Raw genomic sequence first — 19,859 nt, forward strand, 5'->3', positions numbered from 1 at the left:
ATAGAAGTTTTTGAGTGTTTTAGTTGACAAACCAAATCTCTTCAAACTCTTAATGAAATATAGCCGTTGTCTTGTCTTTACCTCGGGAATCTTGAAGCCTCCCTTTGGCACTTACTGGTAATTACGGAACCAGTGGACCATTCAACCAATTGTAATTACGATGGAGACACTAGTGATTCTGCATATGCTGGAAACCCTGAGGAATACACACAAAAATGCTGGAGGTGCTCAGCAAGTCAGACAGCATCTGTTGAGGGAAATAAACAATTGACGTTTCAGGCCGAGACCCTCCATCTATACTCGAGGGCCTTGTCCTGAAATATCGACTGTTCATTTCCTTCCACAGATGCTGCCAAATCTGCTGTGCTCCTCCAGCATTCTGTGTGTGTGACTGTACAAGACTTATCCACGGGCTTTTCCTCTCTGAGAGGACTCAATGGTGACGTTAACAGATGGACGTGGGCATCTTCTCCGAGGGTTGTCAACTTGTCGTGGCATGTGGACCCTGAGACCCTGAGAGTAGTGCTGTTTGGAGTTTAGCTCCTGGTAGGGTCACCCAAGGCGGTGAAAGGTCAGGGGGATGTTCCAGACAAACAACAATCCAACCAAGCCCTCAGTGGTGGATCTGGTGGGAGATGATGACACATCACAACAGCAGTGTAGGGTCCCCAGACACCTTGCACTCCATGCCACTGTTCCCTGACCCTGATCTGCCAAGGAGCTGCCCGTGCATCAGCCTCCCCACGTTAAACAAAGTCACATATAGGTGCTCTCAGTTAAGGGGAAAATATATTGATATCAGATCAGCTTCTATAACCACCCAGGACCCACCCTTAGAAAAAACATCATACTCGACTGGGTGGGGACTGAATGTTGTGAAGGAAACAGCATCAATTTACTCGGTGAGAAAAACCCAGAAACTGACAGCAACTTCTTCCATTAACACTGGGGTAATTTCTGAAGAACAGTGAACGAGCAGAGAACAGTTACATATAAATTCTGTGCAAAGATTCGGCCTTGTTCACCTACAGCAGAGCTCATAGAGCAATACAGCACTGACACAGGCCCTTCGGCCCATTGAGTCCATGTCGACCATGCTGTCCACCCAGTTCACTGAGTCTGACCGACCATGACTGGCCAGAATGGAGGTGATTGAATGATGTTGCCATTAAGTGCAGCCTTCCTGGTGTCTTCTACAAATGTAATTGATGTTAAAGTTCCCACAACCCATTCATGTCACGTCCTTCCATCCAGTCCACTTTCATGGTGCGTTGCTTCAGGAAGACCAACGGTATCGCCAAAGCTGCCTGCCATTCTCTTTTCACTCTTCTACCTTCCGGGAGTTTGAAAGCCTGCACGACCAAACTCAAGAGCAGCTTCTTCCCCACTGCTGTCAGACTCCTGAACCAGTCACCTCTCCCACATCCCCTTCCCTTGCTGCCACGTTCTCTGACCCTCAATACTGGTTCTTCTACTACTGAGCAACACGCACAAAACACTGAAGGAACTTTGCAAATCAGGCAGCATCTATGGAAGGGAATTAACAGACGACGCTTTGGGCTGGAACCCTTCATCATTGCTGAAATGTTGACTGTTAACTCCCATCCATAGATGTTGTCTGACGTGCTGAGTTCCTCCAGCATTTTGTGTGTAATGCTCAAGACTTCTGGCATCTACAGAATTTTTTGTGTCAGTGACAATGGGAACCACATAGAGAGGGAAGGGGCCAGTTTCCTGATGTACGACCCAGTCTAAACCCCACAAACGGCTCTCAAGCACCCCATGATGTACTCACTCGCTTCGACCAGTGGCTTCCACTTGCGTGACCACGCCGCGATCTGCTGGGCATATTGCTTCTCGATCTTTGCCCGTTCTTGGAAACACAGGATGATGTCATTACAGACTTTATAGCCATCGTCAACCCGCTTCGTTGTGCTTCTATAATTGTCTGGCTGGGAAGGGAGAACATCAAAGCATTAGACCAGAGATAGGAGCAAAAACAGGCCATCCAGCCCATCACATCTGCTCCACCATTTACTCATGACTGATTTTTTTTTCCCACCAACTCCATTCTCCCACTTTCTCCCCGTAATCCTTCTCCTCATTACAGATCAAGTACCAATCAATCTCTGCACCCAATGACTTAGCCTCTACTGCCTTTCTGAGGCAACGAACTACGGAGATTTCGTTGCCTGAATTTCTTCAGCCAGAAGTGAAGACAATGAACTTCACCCTTGGACTGAAGAAATTCCTCCTCATCTCTGCTCTAAAGACACAGCCCTTTATTCTGAGGCTGTGCCTTCGGATCCGAGACTCTCCCACTGACGGAACTAATCAACCCACTCTGTTCAAGAAAGTGACTCCTGACTGGAGCTTCTCAATGGAGTTTGTACTCCAATGTGGTCAAGGAACCAAAAACCATTCCAGAGTGGGCTGGATGGTGAGGTAACCTCAAATGGACTATACCAAGGGTTCAGTCTGTTGACTTCATCTGGATAGGTTAGTCAAAGCAAAAGTATTCAGGTCAAATAACAAAGGTCTACTATGGTTTGTGTAGGAACCATGTATCTATTTTCTGTCAGTATCATATTTTGTGGTGCGTTTATTATGGTAATCTGTCACGTGGGTTGGGGCTTCTTCGAAGCAAATGAGTATAGTTACGTATTCACTTTGGGGTTAGTTCGGGGTTGAGCATGGAGAATGATATTTTTGTTGACCACTTAAGCATGTCAATTAGTTACGCTAATTATTTTATGAACTAGATGGCTATTCAAATACTAATATTGCTATTAGACTGCAAGCTAGACCATTATATCACAAATTTAGTTTCGTTAATTTTTTATTGCTACCAGATTGTTCTGGTTTTGTAATAAAGGATCAAACTTACCTTTCTCAATTTGGAAATTTATTATTTGGAAGCAATGTTGAGTACTCTGGCTTAGTCTCTCAGCGGTTTTGGTTTTTATTTTCAAGTGACCGCTATAGTTTGGTTTAGATATGTAGATTGGTTCACTTCCATTGTTTTTTTTTAAAGTGTGTACATGGCCCAAATGGAGCCAGTGAAATCCTATGCGCGCACACACACACACACACACACACACACACACACACACACACACACACACACAGCGACCTCCAACTCTCAATTAGTTATCTAGCCTCAGTTGCTGTCATTCCTGCGATGATGCGTCCAGCACAGGCAACGTCCTCCCTGCCACTGAGCACATCTACAAGCAGCACTGCCACAAGAAAGCAGCATCCATCATCAGGGACCCCCACCACCCAGGCCGTGCTCATCGTGAAGAAGGTGCAGGGACCTTGGGTCCCACTACACCAGGTTCAGGAACATTATGCCTCTCAGGACTCCTGAGCCCAACATCGATAAGTTCATTCACCACAACTCTGAACTGATTCCACCTACACTACAACTCACATTTTCAGTTATTTTTCTTTTTATTTACACACTTTGTCATCTCTTCCACATTGGTAGTTTGTCAGTCTTTGTTTATGTTCAGCATTTTTCCAGAAATTCTATTGCATGTCTTTATTTTTCTCTAAATGCCTGAATTTCAAGGTAGAATATGTCTTTATTTTAGGTTTTCAGTATCTGCAGTTGTGTTTTTTTTTAATTTTACTTTACCGTAACATTCTGACTGATTACATCTCCCAGTCATTCACATACTCATGGACGTGTGCCACGTTCCCTTCAGATAAAGATCACAAGGAAAGTCTGGCTGAGCGGCAGGAGAATGTCTTTTATTCATAGCGTCAGTGCCTAGAAATGTTGCAGTTCTATAAAAGTCTGAGAATATTATCTTTAGTTGTAGTTGTCTCTTATAGGAAGGATGTAGAAGCTTTAGAGAGGGTGCAGAGGAGACCAGGACCCTCCTTGGACTAGAGAGCATGTCGTATGAGGAAAGGCTGAGCAAGCCAGGACTTTTCTCTATGGAATGAGAGGTGACTTGATGGAGGTGTATGAGATCATGAGAGCCATAGAGAGAGTCGACAGCCAAAGATTTTTTTCCCCCCAGAGTGGCAAAGGCCAATACTAGAGGACATCTGTTTAAGGTGAGTGAAGGAAAGTATCGGGAGATGGTTTTTTTTGTACCGAGAGTGGTGCGTATCAGAACCCACAGCCCGGACTGGTGGTGGAAACTGACACGTTAGAGACATTTAACATCTCTTAGATATCACATAATGATTGAAGAATGGAGAACTATGTGGGAGGGAAGGGTTAGATTGATCAGGTAGTAGGTCAGCACAATATTGTGGCCGAAGGGCCCATATAGTGCTGTGGTGTTCTGTGTTCTATGTATTTTTCAACTCCTCGATGAAACAACACATTACTCACCCTCAGGACGCGAGGACAGAAGTTTTGCATGCTATGTCACCTGGCTTGTCAAGCTGGTCTTTGACCACTTACCATCCAGAAGCTGTTCCTGGTTGCTTCAGGCCCCGGCGCGTCACAGTACTTCAGAGACATGGTGCCCGCTTGCTTCCCTTGCTCCTTCTCACGATCCTCTTGCTTCAAGTCTCTCCCCGCAGTTAGGCTGCAAAGGAGAGGCAGGGAGAGGTTACACAGTTTACCGGTCAGTCGTGGAGGGAGCGTGAAAGTTCACGTTCACCGCTGCAGAGCGCGGGTCACATGGCAGCCCTGCCCCCCCCCCTCTGTTCTGCCCAGTGAGCACTGACTGTGAGAGTGAGAGAGTGAGATATATGGGCTCAGGACCACGGGAGGGGGCAAGAACTGCAGGCAGAGGGGGTGGGGTTGGGGCTGCAGCATATGGGATGTGGGTTGGTTTGGGGTGAAGCCAGAGTGGGCGGGGCTGGTGCATGCCAGGACGGGAGGGGAGGGGAGGGGCTGGCACATGTGGGACAGGTCACAATACTGTATAATAAATTTCATGACATCTATCTGTGATGATAAACCTGATTCCGATTCCAACCGCCAGAGCCAGCATGCAGTGGGCAGCTTCCCAGAGGCGCTGGAATGACTCCGCAGCGTCGTGTTGACTGCAAGGCCACAATGGCCACTCCCTGGCTCCAGGACCGATGGCAGACTGAGACACAGCCTCTGGGTTTCCTTCAGGATCCCAGCTTGGCCTCTTCTTGGATCTGGGAACCCCTCCCCGCTGCCAGGCAGCACTACCAATTCTTTCATATGGCCCCGCGTGGCCCCCATAACACCAACACCCCCCACCACAGGAATAGCAACTCTCCACCCGTCATATCGACCCTCCCTGTTATACCAACCCTCCACCTTGTTACCAAGTTATATCAACCCCTACCCCCACTGTTATATCAACAACCGCCTCATTATATCAACATTCCCCTTGTTATAACAATCCCCCGCCTGTCCCCATTATATTGACCTCCCTGTTCTATCAACCCTCCACTCCCATTACCCAGTTACATCAATCCTTCTCATTATATCACCCCCGACCCTCGTTATATCTATACCCGTTATATCAATTCTCCTGTTAACTGAACTCCCCTCTCATTATATCAACCCCTCTGTTCTATCAACCACCCCGCTGTATATCAACCCCCTCCCCCTGGGTGACCCCGTCACCTTCTCAAGGGCGGCAAGGGATGAGCTCTTGCCAGTTACAGCCACATCAGAAGCGAGTGTTCTAGCAGCTGGCCTGTGAGCGTGTGTGGAAATCAGATCACACACCCCTGGCACAGCCTGCGTGAGCTAAACATGTCCTAGCAATTTAATATGGGTGTGTTTCAGAGGATTCCCAATTCTCACCACATGAATAATTGGTTCCAGTTCTTGCCCTACGGCAGAGTGAAATTTCCCCTTGGAGACCTCTGTCTCTGTCAGTCTCACCCTGAAGTGTGGACAGTTCTGGGAATGAACTAAATACAACCATTCTGCCTGGTTGCATTGCAGCCTGCAATGCACAAGAACGCAGGGGGCTGTAGACAGCGGTGCCAGTTCCAACTCTCCCCATTAATGAGTACACCTACAAGAGGCAATGCCTCAGGACACATCCCCCACCACTCAGGCCATGCCCTCTTCTCATTGCTGCTACCAACCAGGAGGCACAGGACCTGAAGACTCAACACTTTAACAACAGCTTCTTCCTCCACTCCCATCACGTTCTTGGACCAGCCAAATGCTACCTTGACCACCCTAATGCTACCTTGAACAACAGTGGTTTCTCGTTCTCAGTCTTGCTATTTTGCACACAATTTATGCTGAATTTATGTTTATTCAAGTCTGTTAGTTTATGCAACAGACACAAAATGCTGGAGGAACTCGGCAGGCCGGGCAGCATCTATGGAAAAGAGTACAGTCGACGTTTTGGGCCAAAACATCAACTGTTTACTCTTTTCCATAGATGTTGCCTGACCTGATGAGTCCCTCTGGCGTTGCTTTGGATCTCCAGCACCTGCAGATTTTCGTGCGTTTTGATTCTGTTAACTTGTATTTGTCCTCATCTTGTAAGATACCCCTGCTGCTGCAAAAAGCTAACTTTCATGGTATTTTATATCCTGCCCATGATAACAAACAAACACACTGGCTTTTCATAAATCAAAGTATTGAGTACAGGAGTTGGGATGTTATGACATTGGTGAGGCCAAATTTGGAGTATCATGCACAGTTCTGGTCACCTAAGATTGAAAGAGTACAGAGAAAATTTATTTATTGAGAGACATCATGGAAAAGGTCCCTCTGGCCCTTCGTGTGTGCCGCCCAGCAATCCCCCAATTTAACGAGACAACGTACAATGACCAATTAACCTCCCAACCAGTACATCTTTGGACTGTGGGAGCAAACCCATTCGGTCACGGACAGAATGTACAAACTCCTTCCAGTGGTGGGAATTGAACCTGGGCTGCTGGTACTGTAAAGCATCGTGCTAACCACTACGCTCCCATGCCGCCAGGACTCGAGAACGTGAGTTTTAGGGAAAGGTTGAACAGGTTAGGACTTTAATTCCCTGGAGCGTAGGGGAATGAGGGGAGATTTGATAGAGGTGTACAACATTATGAGGGGTATAGATAGAGTAAATGCAAGCAGGCTTTTCCCACTGAGGTTGGGTGAGACTAGAACTAGAGGTCATAGGTTAAGGGTGAAAGCTGAAATATTTAAGAGGAACCTGAAGGAGAGCTTCTTCACTCAGAGGGTGGTAAGTGTGTGGAACGAGCTGCCAGTGGAAATGTTGGATGTGAGTTCAATTGTAACATTTAAGAGAAGGTTGGACAAGTACGTGGATGGCAGGAGTATGGAGGGCTATGATCTAGGTGTGGGTTGATAGCACTAGGCAGATTAATAGTTTGGCACAAACTAGATGGGCCAAAGAGCCTGCTTCTGTGCTGTAGTGCTATGACTACACTCAGTGGCCACTTTATTAGGTACGCCTGTACACTTGCTCATTAATGCAGATATTTAATCAGCCAACTCAGTCTCTGAAGTTTAGAGAATGGTGCAAAAAAAAAACTAAAAAAAAATCCTGTTAGTGGCAGTTCTGTGGGTGAAAGCACTTTGTTAATGAGAGAGGTCAGAGGAGAATGGCCAGACTGGGTCAAGGTGACAGTAACTCAAACAACCACACGTTACAACAGTGGTGTGCAGAAGAGTACCTCTGAACGCACAACATGTCGAGGTGGATGGGCTACAACAGCCGAGGATCACAAATGTACACTCAGTGGCCACTTTATTAGGTGCCAGAGGTACTGTTAAATAGATCACGGCCGCTCATGACTAGGTAGCAGACAGGGTGGTCTATTTATCCAAAAGCAACATAAACTTTGAGGCGACTTGATCAGAGGTTTATGGAGGCAATAAAGGCGTTAGCTGGTGTGCCTTTTGATGGTTAATTATAGATCAACAGAGTAGTGAGAACCTGGAAATGCTTACTTAAACAGAGACGTTGAGTTGTTCATCTCTGGCAACGAGCTTGGATATTCAACATCAGCTGGAGCATTACCATTGCACAGCGTGCAGGTTCAATGGCCAGCTGGACTGGTGTGCAGAGGCAGCAGGGGACATGGTGTGGGCGAGGGGGCCAGGGAAAGGGGGAAGAGCACAGAGATTGAATCACCAATCCTACACTCCCCACTCTGCCCCACCCTGTAACTTCTAGAACATACAATATAGAACACTACAGCACAGTACAGGAGAAGGTTAACTTTAAACCTTCTCTAAGAACAATCTAACCATTCCCTCCTACATAGCCCTCCATTATTCTATTATCTGTGTGCCAATCTGAGAGCCCCTCTACCACCACCCCTGGCAGGGTGTCCCATGCTCTATTCTGCTCTCTGTATAAAAAACTTACCTCTGACATCCCCATTACTTTTCTTCAGTAACCTTAAAATTATCCCTTCTTGCATTACCCATTGCCATCCTGTCTGTCCACTCTATCTATGCCTTTTATCATCTTGTACACTTCTATCAAGTTACCTCTCAGCTTCTTTCACTCCAGAAAGAAAAGCCCCAACTCACTCAACCTGTCCTCACAAGACATGATCTCCAATCCAGACAGCGTCCTGATAAATCTCCCCTGCACTCTCTCTAAAGCTTCCACATCCTTCCTAGAATGAAGTGACCAGAACTGAACACAATACTCCAAGTGTGGTCTATGAAAGAGTTCTTTTGGTAATACATCGCTCCTTCGCAAGACATCGTCAGGTCATGTAGTGGTACAGACTGCTGGCGAGGCTACACTTGAAGTACTGTGTTCAGTCTTGGTTGCCCTGCTACAGGAAAGATGTTATTTAAACTGGAAAGAGTGCGTAAAAGACCTACAAGGACACCGCCAGGACTCGGGGGACTGAGTTATATTGGACAGACTAGGACTTTATTCCTTCGAGTATAGGAGACTGAGAGGTGATCTTATAGGGGTGTTATAAAATCATGAGGGTGAATGTACTCAGTTTTGTTCCCCAGGGTTGGGAATAAAGAACTAAAAGCCATAGGTTTAAGGTGAGAGGGGAGAGATTTAATAGAAACTTGAGGGGCAACTTCGTTTTTTTTACATAAAGGATAATGTATGTGTGGAACAAGCTGCCAGAGGAAGTGGTTCAGACAGATATATTAACAATATTTAAAAGATACAGAGACAGGAAAGGTTTAGAAGATAAAGTTGGGCTGTCCCAGGTCAGTGTGGCCCGGAATCAGATGTCCGTGCGAGCAGGCGGCGCAATTTTGAGCCAGGAGTTCGAGGCGTAGAGTATACGGTCCCATCGTCGGCTAGTCCAGGGGTCAACACCAAAGATCAAAGCCCAAAGGTCAATCAGAAGTCTGGACTTCAAAACCTGACGGGGCCAAGATCAGATGTCCATGCGAGCATGTGGCATGATTTCAAGCCCAGAGTTCGAGGCCTAGAGTTTGGGCTCCCATCAGCGGCTAGTCCAGGGGTCAACATCAAAGATCAAAGTCCGAAGGTCAATCAGAGTCTGGAGGCTGAAGTCTGATGGCTGAAGCCTGAAGACTGGAGGCCCAGAGGCCTGTCCTGAGGTTGGAGAACTGTCCATGTGTGCGGGTGATCAGGGGGTGGGGGGGCTTGTTTTGCTGTTGTTGTTTTGTTGCTTGTCGTGCTCTGTGTTGTTCTGCTGGTGTGTGTGTGTGTGTGTGTGTGTGTGTGTGTGTGTGTGTGTGTGTGTGCATGTGTGTTAGTTATGTTGGCACCACTTGCACCATATCCATAACACATCAACGCGTTTCACCGTGTTTCAAGGCATCTACGATAAATAAAAGAATCTGAATACTGAACTCTGAATAGACCGGTTTGTATCCACAAAGGGGCTAAAATTAGAGACATAACTTGGGGAGGAGTTTTAAAAAAATAGCCCTTAAAAATAAATCATTCTGAGCCACCAGCCGTTTGAGGATAGATAAATGAAAACACACAGATCACAAATAGGCAGCCAAGTCATAGTTAATGTAACACAGCAGCTGTTTCAGAAAGCCACACCCTGTGACATCACGTGTCAGCCACTTGGAAGTTCTGGTTGGAAACAGATAGATGAACTGTGCACGTTGGCTCTTGTTATCAGGAGCAGCTATTCCTGAGAGGAATAGGGGGTATTACAGGCTCCTAAATTTATCCTGGGTGGACTGTGTCATTGCCTCGCTCTGAGTGCTGGCCGTATTTTGGGAGGACGCAGCCAGTTACTGGAATTGAGTTTCATGTTTGCATCTCAGAACCCTTGGCGTTTTGCCAGAGCAACCATTTCAGGAGAGCAAGGGGCCAGCCTCATGTGTTCTCTTCAAACCCGGTGTTTTCAGGGCCCCGACACTGGAGGAGGACTCTCACAAAACTGGCCGGCACCAGAGTCTGTTCTGAGAGACTCTTCCCCAGTCCCAGAGTCTATGCTGTCCAAGTGTGAGTGAGTGAGTGTCTCTCTCTCTCTCTCTCACACACACACACACACACACACACACACAGACCAACACTGCTGAGTTGAGCGTGCCTTGCACTCTTGTATCATAGAGTTATGGAATAATCCAACAAGCATCAAAGTGTGAAGTGATTCACTTCAGAAGGTCAAACTTGAAGGTAGAATACAGGGTTAATGGCCAGATTTTTAACAGTGTGGAGGAACAGAGGGATTGTGGGGTCCATATCCATAGACCTCTCAAAGTTGCCACGCAAGTCGGTAGGTTGGTTAATAAGGCGTATGGTATTTTGGTCCTCACCCATCGAGAGATTGAGTTCAAGAGCTAGGAGGTAATGTTGTAACTCTATAGAACTCTGGTTAGGTCACACTTGGAATATTGTGTTCAGTTATGGTCACCTCATTATAGGAAGGATGTGGAAGCTTTAGGAGGTGCAGAGCAGATTTACCAGGATGCTGCCTGGATTGGAGAGCATGTCTTATGAAGATAGGCAGACCGAGCTTTCTCTTTAAATCGAAGGATGATGAGAGGTGATTTGATAGAGGTGAACAAGATGAAAAGAGGCATTGATTGCGTGGATAGCCAGACTCTTTTACCCAGGGCAGAAATGGCTAATACGAGGGGACGGTGTTTTAAGGAGATTAGAATGAAGTATTGGGAGGATGTCAGAGCCAATTTTTTCTTTACAGAGTGGTGGAACACAGCCAGGGGTGGTGGTAGAGGCAGATACATTAGGGACATTTAAGAGACTCTTAGATGATAGAAAAATGAGGGGCAATGTGGGATGAAAGGGTTAGATCAGGAGTTCCCATCTTTTTTTATGCCATGGAGGCTTACCATTAACCGAGGGATCCAAGATCGATCTTACAGTAGGCTAAAAGGGTTGGCAAAAACATTGTGGGCCAAAGAGCCTGTACTATGTAGTAGTGTTTTGTGTTCCAAATGTAATACAGCACAGAATCAGGCCCTTCAGCCCAAATAATTCATGTTGATCAAGGTGCCCATCTGAGCTTGACCCATTTCTCAGTGTTTGGCCCAAATTCCACTCTCCTAGGGGTTCCCAGTCTTTTTTCCATGCCATGGATCCTTGCCATTAACCGAGGGGACCATGGACCCGAGGTTAGGCCACTGCTCTATCCTATCCCTGTGGCTCCAGGTTTCCACCAATCTGCGGCTTATCCGAGTTCCTTGGATCCCATGGTGAGATGTGAACTTGGGTCCAAGTCTGTACATCTCCTCGCCAATGACCTAACCACAGTGCTCCCATTGCCCCAGGTCCAATGAATGAAGTTGATTGTGACGTGGACACGTGTGGAGTCAGCTGTCTGTCCCCTTCAACCCCTCCCCAAGCCTGCAACTGGCTTGGAACCCAACCACCAAGCTACTGGCCCGCCCCACTGAATGTGGTTTCAATTAGGCTCTGCTACATCCAAGAGGACCCAGTTACTGTACTTGGAGAGTGGCGCTGATTAAAAGCAGATGCCTGTGGCCACAGTAACATCTCCCGAGCCAAATCAGACAAAGCAAGGTTTCAAATTACAGCTGCTTGCATTGCCAACAAAATAAAATCTTTTTTAATCCTTGTACAGGGGCTGTTTTAGGAGATAATGAGATAAGTACAAAAGTATTAGTCTCTTTCCCTAGTCTTCATAGCACCTGGTTGGTTGACATTCTGCTTCTATTTTTTGTTCTTTTGTCTTGTCCTCTGGCCCTCCCTCAGACCTCCCGTATCCACTGCTCCTCCAAAGCTGACCCAGAATCATTCCAGTCTTAACCAGTCCTCACATGGTGGTCAAACCTTCAAAGCCAAGACGGTAAGCTTTGCCTTCTGCCATCCCCCTCCACTTACTTGCGGCAACACAGAGAGTGAAAGAGAGAGGGAAAGGGATCATTCAGCCCAACAAGCCCATGCTAGCTCTCTGTAACCCTGCACCACTTTCTCTTCTGGACCCTTCAAATCCTCTTTGATTCTTCTGTCAATCACCCCAGTCGAAGAAACACACACAAAACCTTGGAGGAGCTCGGCAGGCCGGGCAGCATCTATGGAAAAGAGTAAATTGTTGATGTTTTGAGCTGAGACCCCTCATCGGGAGTGGAGAAAAAAGATGAGAAGTCAGAATAAGGTGGTGAGGGGGAGGGGAGGAGGAAGTACAGGGTGGTAGGTGATAGGTGAAACCCAGAGAGGGGGAGGGGTGAAGTAAAGGGCTGGGAAGTTGATTAAGTGAAAGAGATAAAGGGTTGGAGAAGGGGGAATCTGATGGGAGGGGACAGAAGACCATGGAGGAAAGGGAAGGGAGAGGAGCACCAGAGGGAGGTGATAGGCAGGTAAGGACATAAGGTGAGAGAAGGGAATGGTGAAGGGGCTGGACAATTACCAGAGGTTCGAGAAATCGTTCGTGCCATCAAGTTGGAGGCTACCCGGACAGAATACAAGATGTTGCTCCTCCAACCTGAGCGTGGCATCACATCACCCTCTCTCCTGGTTTCACCTATCACCTACAACATTGTACTTCTTCCTCCCCTCCCCCCAATGTCTTACTCTGACTTCTCATCTTTTTTTTCTCCAGTCCTGATGAAGGGTTTTGGCCCGAAACATCGACTGGACTCTTTTCCATAGATGCTGCCTGGCCTGCTGAGTTCTTCCAGCATTTTGTGTGTGTTACTTGGATTTCCAGCACCTGCAGATTTTCTTGTTTGTGACTGGACCTATATCGAAGAGGTGGCTTACACCAGCCAAGTCCCCACTCACCAACTCTGTCTGCCTGGCTCCCTGTCTATCCCTGTCTAAATTCGCTCCATCTCTCTCCCTCTCCCTTTCTTTCTATCTCTCTCCCCCTCTCTCTCTCTCATTACTCATTACTCATTTTCTGTTTTTCTTTGCCTTTCATTCTCTCTCCCTCCTCATCAAACGTTTAGTCAACTTCAACGTTCCTTCTATACCTTCATTTATCTTATTCTTGCAAATTATCGTAATTTTTTATGTATTACTGCCGCAAAACAACAAATCTCACGGTGTATGATAGTGATATTAAACCCAATTTTCAAATGTGAGATGTTTTGGAACATTTTGTCTTCGGCAAAGGTGCTATACAAATGCATTATTCAGTTGTTGGACTTTCCACGTGTTAGTCGGTCTTTGTGAGGAGAACAGTGCAAAATTACTCCAGCCCCAGTGACGTGGGTTCAATCCTGACCTCTGCCTGTGTGAAAGATGCACACTCTCCCTATGTCCTTCTCTCCCCGGGTGCTCCAGTTTGCTCCCAGCATCTCAAAAAATGTGCGAGCTGCTAGGTTACTGTAACTTGCCTGTACTGTGTGGGTGAGCAGTATACCTGAGGAGAGTTGATGGGAGGGTGGGGGAGAATAGGTGGTTGATAGTCGGCATGTACCTCAGAATCAGGTTACTATCCCTGACGTACATTGTGCAATCTGTCATTTGTGACAGCATTACATTACAATACATTAAAAATACTATAAATTACAATAATAAAGAATACAAAAGATGACTAGTGAAGTCCTGTTCACAGGTTCATTACCGTTCAAAAATCATATAGAAATATATGTTTTATATTTCTTATTTTAATTTGTAGTACATTTATGTATTGCACTGTACTGCCACAAAACAATAAATTTCACAACACGTCAGTGACAAAAGATCTGATTTTGAATAATCATTATATATAAAAAAGTTTATAAAATTATACACAAATCAAAATGTTATGCATGTACTAAAATTTATATTTTTTAAATTAAAATTTAAATAATCAAATTGAACTGAACTAAAAATGAATTAAGTAGAGCAGAGTACTAAGGTAGTGTTCATAGTGAAACCTACCTCACCACGAGGAAGACTGGGACCTCACCTGCTTTCTAACTCTAACACTTCCTGAACCCCATCCCTACCCACTAGCTACAAGGAGAGGTTGGACAAATTTGGACTGCTTTCCAAATTTGAGCATTGGAGGCTGAGAGGAGACCTGATAGAAGCACAAAAAGTTATGAAAGGCAATGGAGAGGGTAGATTGATTTTTTTCTCCAACATCAAATACTGGATGTCACAAGTTTACGGTAAGATATTTATGAGCAAGTTTCTTTTTTTACACAGAGAGTGGTAGATGCCAAGATTTTTTTTTACACACGGGGAGTGTAAGGTGCCTGGGATGTGCTGCCAGAGGAAGTGCTGGAAGCAGATAGGATAGCTACATTGCAGAGGCATTTAGAACAGGCTGGGAAAGGAGAAATGTCGACCATGTACAGACAGATGGGAACATGAGAGTTCTGCAGATGCTGGAAATCTTGAGCAACATATGCAAAAATGCTGGAAGAACTCAGCAGGTCAGACCGCATCTATGGAGGGAACATCGACTGTTTATTCCCCTCCGTAGACGCTGCCTGTCCTGATGTGTTTTTCCGGCTTTTGGTGGGTGTTGCTACAAGCAGATGGGATCAGTTTTGATTGGTGTCACGTTCAGCACAAACATTAAGGGCCGAATGGCCTGGTCCTCTGCTGTAGAGCTCTGTGTTCTAATATCACCACCTCCCCCTCTTGTAACTTTGTCTCCCATCACATTAGGGGACTTGCTTTTCCCTTGTGTCTCCTCGTCTTTTAAAAGTTCAAAGTTTAAAGTAAATTTATTACCAAAGTACATAGATATCTTGAGATTCACTTTCTTCCAGGCATTAGGAAATGCAATAGAATTTGAAAAACTATACATAAACAAAGACAGATAAACAACTTTGGGAGGTAGAGTGAAGATTCGTCTCTACCAAAGAAGGTGTAAAGTGCTCCTTCCCTCCGCTAGCCTGCAGGTCACCCTTGGATAAGGTGTAGCACCTGCTTAGCCCCCCGGATCAGGGTCACATAAAGCCACGGGAGCAGGTGGTGGATGGTCCTGTGAGCAACTGGTGCACATCACAACTCCTGCTTATGCAACCACTGACACCAGGCAGACGGCCTCTGAAGAGTATTGATAATGGCTAGGGGTCACCCATCTTGTAAAAACACTGCCCAAAAGGTGGGAACGGCAAACCACTTCTGTAGAAAAAAATTTGCCAAGAACAATCATGGTCATGGAAAGACCATGATCACTACATCATATGACACGGAATATAATGAACGAAAATGATAATCAGTCAATGTGCAAAAGAAGACAATCATGCAAATAAACAAAATACTGAGAAGATGAGTTGTGGAGTTCCATGATTGAGAGTCTGTAGGTTATGGAATCAGTTCAGTGTTGAGGTGGGTGAAGTTATGCACACTGGTTCAGCGATGTTGAAGGTTATTAACCCTTCCTCAACATGGTGGTGAGGGCCTTCCTGACGGCAGCAGTGAGAAGAGGGAGTGGCCTTGGTGGTGGGGGTCCTTGAACATGGATGCTGCTTTACTGTGACAGTGCTCCTTGTAGATATGCTCAACCATAGTGAGAGCTTTGCTGTCTCTTTTCGCCCCCCAACCCCCCCCCCTCAAATCTCCACCTGTGCCTCAGCTGCCTCCAGCTCATCCTGGCTCTGACCTAGCGCGGACTGAACTGCAGAAACTGTGGACCCACTTGCCTCCTGCTACCATTCAGCCCGGTTGTGTCCCTGCTCTGGTGGGGGAGTGGAGGTCGCGACAGGGTGTGGAGCTTACACTTCTAGATCATCGTCCCTCAGGATCTGGGCCGTACCCTCCAAATATCCGGACCTGCCTCTCAGTTTTTTTGCACTACCTTACTTTCCTTTTTCTATTTTCTATTTATGATTTATAATTAAAATTTTTATTATATTTACTATCGATTTGTACTCCAGGGAGCGGGAAGCGCAGAATCAAATATCACTGTGATGATTGTACGCTCTAGTATCAATTTTTTGGTGACAATAAAGTAAAGTAAAAGTGTAAAGTCCGAGCCCCATGTAGGATAGAATATAGAACAGAGGGCAGTACAACATGGGAATCACCACAATGAACCAACTAAACTGCAAAATAAATGTCTAACTAAACTAATCCCTTCTGCACCCGTATCCCTCCATTCACTGCATATTTTTGAGCCTCTTAAACACCTCTATCATATTTGCCTCTACCACAACCCCTGGCAGCGCATTCCAGGCACCCACCACTGTCTGTGTGAAAATCCTTGTCCTCAACACCTCTTGTGAACTCACCCCCTCTCACTTTAAATGTATGTCCTTGAGTATTGGACATTTCATCCCTGGGAAAAAGATACCGGCTGCCTGCTCTTATCTATTCCTCCCAATCGTATCAACTTCTGTCAGGATACGAGAGTGTGTCAACTCTCTCCTTCACCCACCAGCAGACATCTGAGACTGAGGTTATAAGACACAAGTGCTGAGTAGGTCCAATCGGCCCATCAAATCTGATCCACCAATCCATCATGACTATTTATATAAGCCTCAACCCCATTCTTCTGCCTTCTTCCCATAACCCTTGGCACCCTTACTAATTAAGAACCTATCAATCTCCACTTTTAAATATAAGCAATGACTTGACACAACCATGTGTGGCAGCAAATTCCTGATTCATCGCCCTCTGGCTAAACAAATTCCTCCTCATCTCTATTCTAAAGGAACAGCCTTCTATTCTGAGGCTGTGCCCTCTGGTCCTAGACTCTCCCACTAAAGGAACCAACTTCTCCACGTCCACTCGAGCTCATTCATTCATAGTGCGCTGTGTCGTATGATGTGGGTGACCATGGTCCCATGACCATGATTGTTCTTGGCAAATCTACAGAAGTGGTTTGCCATTGCCTTCTTCTGGGCAGTGTCTTTACAAGATGGGTGAACCCAGCCATTGTTAATACTCTTCAGAGATGGTCTGCCTGTCATCAGTCGTCGCAATGACTTGTGATGTGCACCAGCTGCTCGTACGACCATCCACCACCTGCTCCCTTGGCTTCACACGACCCTTGCCCAAGGGTAACCTGCAGGCTAGCAGAGGGAAGGAGTATCTTACATCTCCTTTGGTAGAGACGCATCTCCACCCCGCCACCTTCCACTCTATCTAGGTCTTTCAATATCCAGTAGGTTTCATAAGAATCCATTTCATTCTTCTAAACTCAAGCGAGTACAGGCCCAGAGCATTAAATGCTCCTCATATGTTAACCCTTTCTTTCCTGGGATCATTGTCATAAATCTCCTCTGAACCCTCTCCAATGCCAGAACATCATCTCTTAGATACAGGGTCCAAAATTGCTCACACTGTTCAAAATGCTGTTCAACCGATATTCCACAACCTACTTCAGAGACTCATCGGGTAAACTGGACTAGCTCAGATGGGAACCTTGGTCGAAATCTTGCGGGCACTACGGTAGCATAGCAGCTGGTGCGGCACTATTATAGTCCGGGGTGTCGGAGCTCAGAGATCAATCAGGCATCGTCCGTAAGTAGTCTCTGTATGCTCTCCCTGTGGAATGCCGGGCTTTTCCCAGGGTGCTCCAGTTTCCTCCCACAGTCCAAAGACGTACCGGGTAGGTTAATTGGTCATAGAAACTTAGAAAACCTACAGCACAGTACAGGCCCTCGGCCTACAAAACTGTGCCGAACATGTCTTTACCTCAGAACTACCTAGGCTTACCCATAGCCCTCTATTTTTCTAAGCGCCATGTAGCCATCCAGGAGACTCTTAAAAAACCCTATCATTTCCGTTTCCACCGCTGCCGCCGGCAGACCATTCCACACACTCACCACTCTCTGCATAAAAAACTTACCCCTGACATCTCCTCTGTACCTACTTCCAAGCACCTTAAAACTATGCCCTCTCGTGCTAGCTATTTCAGCCCTGGGAAAAAGCCTCTGACTATCCAAACTTTTGACAAGGTCCCACACAGGAGATTAGTGTGCAAACTTAAAGCACACGGTATTGGGGGTAAGGTATTGGTGTGGGTGGACAGTTGGTTAGCAGACAGGAAGCAAAGAGTGGGAATAAACGGGACCTTTTCAGAATGGCAGGCAGTGACTAGTGGGGTACCGCAAGGCTCAGTGCTGGGACCCCAGTTGTTTACGATATATATTAATGACTTGGATGGGGGAATTAAATGCAGCATCTCCAAGTTTGCGGATGACACGAAGCTGGGTGGCAGGGTTAGCTGTGAGAAGGATGCTAAGAGGATGCAGGGTGACTTGGATAGGTTGGGTGAGTGGGCAAATTCATGGCAGATGCAATTTAATGTGGATAAATGTGAAATTATCCACTTTGGTGGCAAAAATAGGAAAACAGATTATTATCTGAATGGTGGCCGATTAGGAAAAGGGGAGGTGCAACGAGACCTGGGTGTCATTATACACCAGTCATTGAAAGTGGGCATGCAGGTACAGCAGGCGGTGAAAAAGGCGAATGGTATGCTGGCATTTATAGCGAGAGGATTCGAGTATAGGAGCAGGGAGGTACTACTGCAGTTGTACAGGGCCTTGGTGAGACCACACCTGGAGTATTGTGTGCAGTTTTGGTCCCCTAATCTGAGGAAAGACATCCTTGCCATAGAGGGAGTACAAAGAAGGTTCACCAGATTGATTCCTGGGATGGCAGGACTTTCATATGAAGAAAGACTGGATGAACTGGGCTTGTACTCGTTGGAATTTAGAAGATTGAGGGGGGATCTGATTGAAACGTATAAGATCCTAAAGGGATTGGACAGGCTAGATGCAGGAAGATTGTTCCCGATGTTGGGGAAGTCCAGAACGAGGGGTCACAGTTTGAGGATAGAGGGGAAGCCTTTTAGGACCGAGATTAGGAAAAACTTCTTCACACAGAGAGTGGTGAATCTGTGGAATTCTCTGCCACAGGAAACAGTTGAGGCCAGTTCATTGGCTATATTTAAGAGGGAGTTAGATATGGCCCTTGTGGCTACGGGGGTCAGGGGGTATGGAGGGAAGGCTGGGGCAGGGTTCTGAGTTGGATGATCAGCCATGATCATAATAAATGGCGGTGCAGGCTCGAAGGGCCGAATGGCCTACTCCTGCACCTATTTTCTAAAAACAATCAATGCCTGTCATCATCTTGTACACCTCTATCAGGTCACCTCTCATCCTTCGTTGCTCCAAGGAGAAAAGGCCGAGTTCACTCAACCTATTCTCATAAGGCATGCTCCCCAATCCAGGCAACATCCTTGTAAATCTCCTCTGCACCCTTTCTATGTTTTCCACATCCTTCCAGTAGTGAGGCAACCAGAAATGAGCACAGTACTCTAAGTGGGGTCTGACCAGGGTCCTATAAAGCTGCAACATTACCTCTCGGTTCTTAAACTCAATCCCACGACTGATGAAGGCCAATGCACCATATGCCTTCTTAACCAGAGTCAACCTGTACAGCAGCTTTGAGTGTCCTATGGACTCAGACCCCAAGGTCCCTCTGATCCTTGTTACGTACCCTGTAACTGGGTTGCCAAACCAGCAGAAATGGATCACTCAGTTGGAGTCTGGATTACTAGATCTAAGAAAGTTTTATTAAAGAAACAAGCAACACAGTAATCGAAAGGATAATAAATGCAACAGTTCAGCAATGATA

General features: G+C 46.3%; 1 protein-coding gene across 2 annotated transcripts in view; it reads right to left on the bottom strand.

The window, feature by feature from the left end:
- Window positions 1–19,859, bottom strand: part of LOC140204927 (protein kinase C and casein kinase substrate in neurons protein 3) — a 79,424-nt gene that overhangs the window by 30,453 nt on the left and 29,112 nt on the right. For both annotated transcript variants that reach the window (XM_072271903.1, XM_072271905.1), the window contains exons 2-3: window positions 4,424–4,550; window positions 1,796–1,952 (exon numbers count right to left, since the gene is read on the bottom strand). In XM_072271903.1, coding sequence (XP_072128004.1) covers window positions 1,796–1,952; window positions 4,424–4,483 — 217 coding nt within the window. In that variant the 5' untranslated portion in view covers window positions 4,484–4,550. The remainder of the gene's footprint in view (window positions 1–1,795; window positions 1,953–4,423; window positions 4,551–19,859) is intronic.

Source organism: Mobula birostris, chromosome 11 (assembly GCF_030028105.1).
Source record: "Mobula birostris isolate sMobBir1 chromosome 11, sMobBir1.hap1, whole genome shotgun sequence".
Classification (NCBI taxonomy): Eukaryota; Metazoa; Chordata; class Chondrichthyes; order Myliobatiformes; family Myliobatidae; genus Mobula; species Mobula birostris.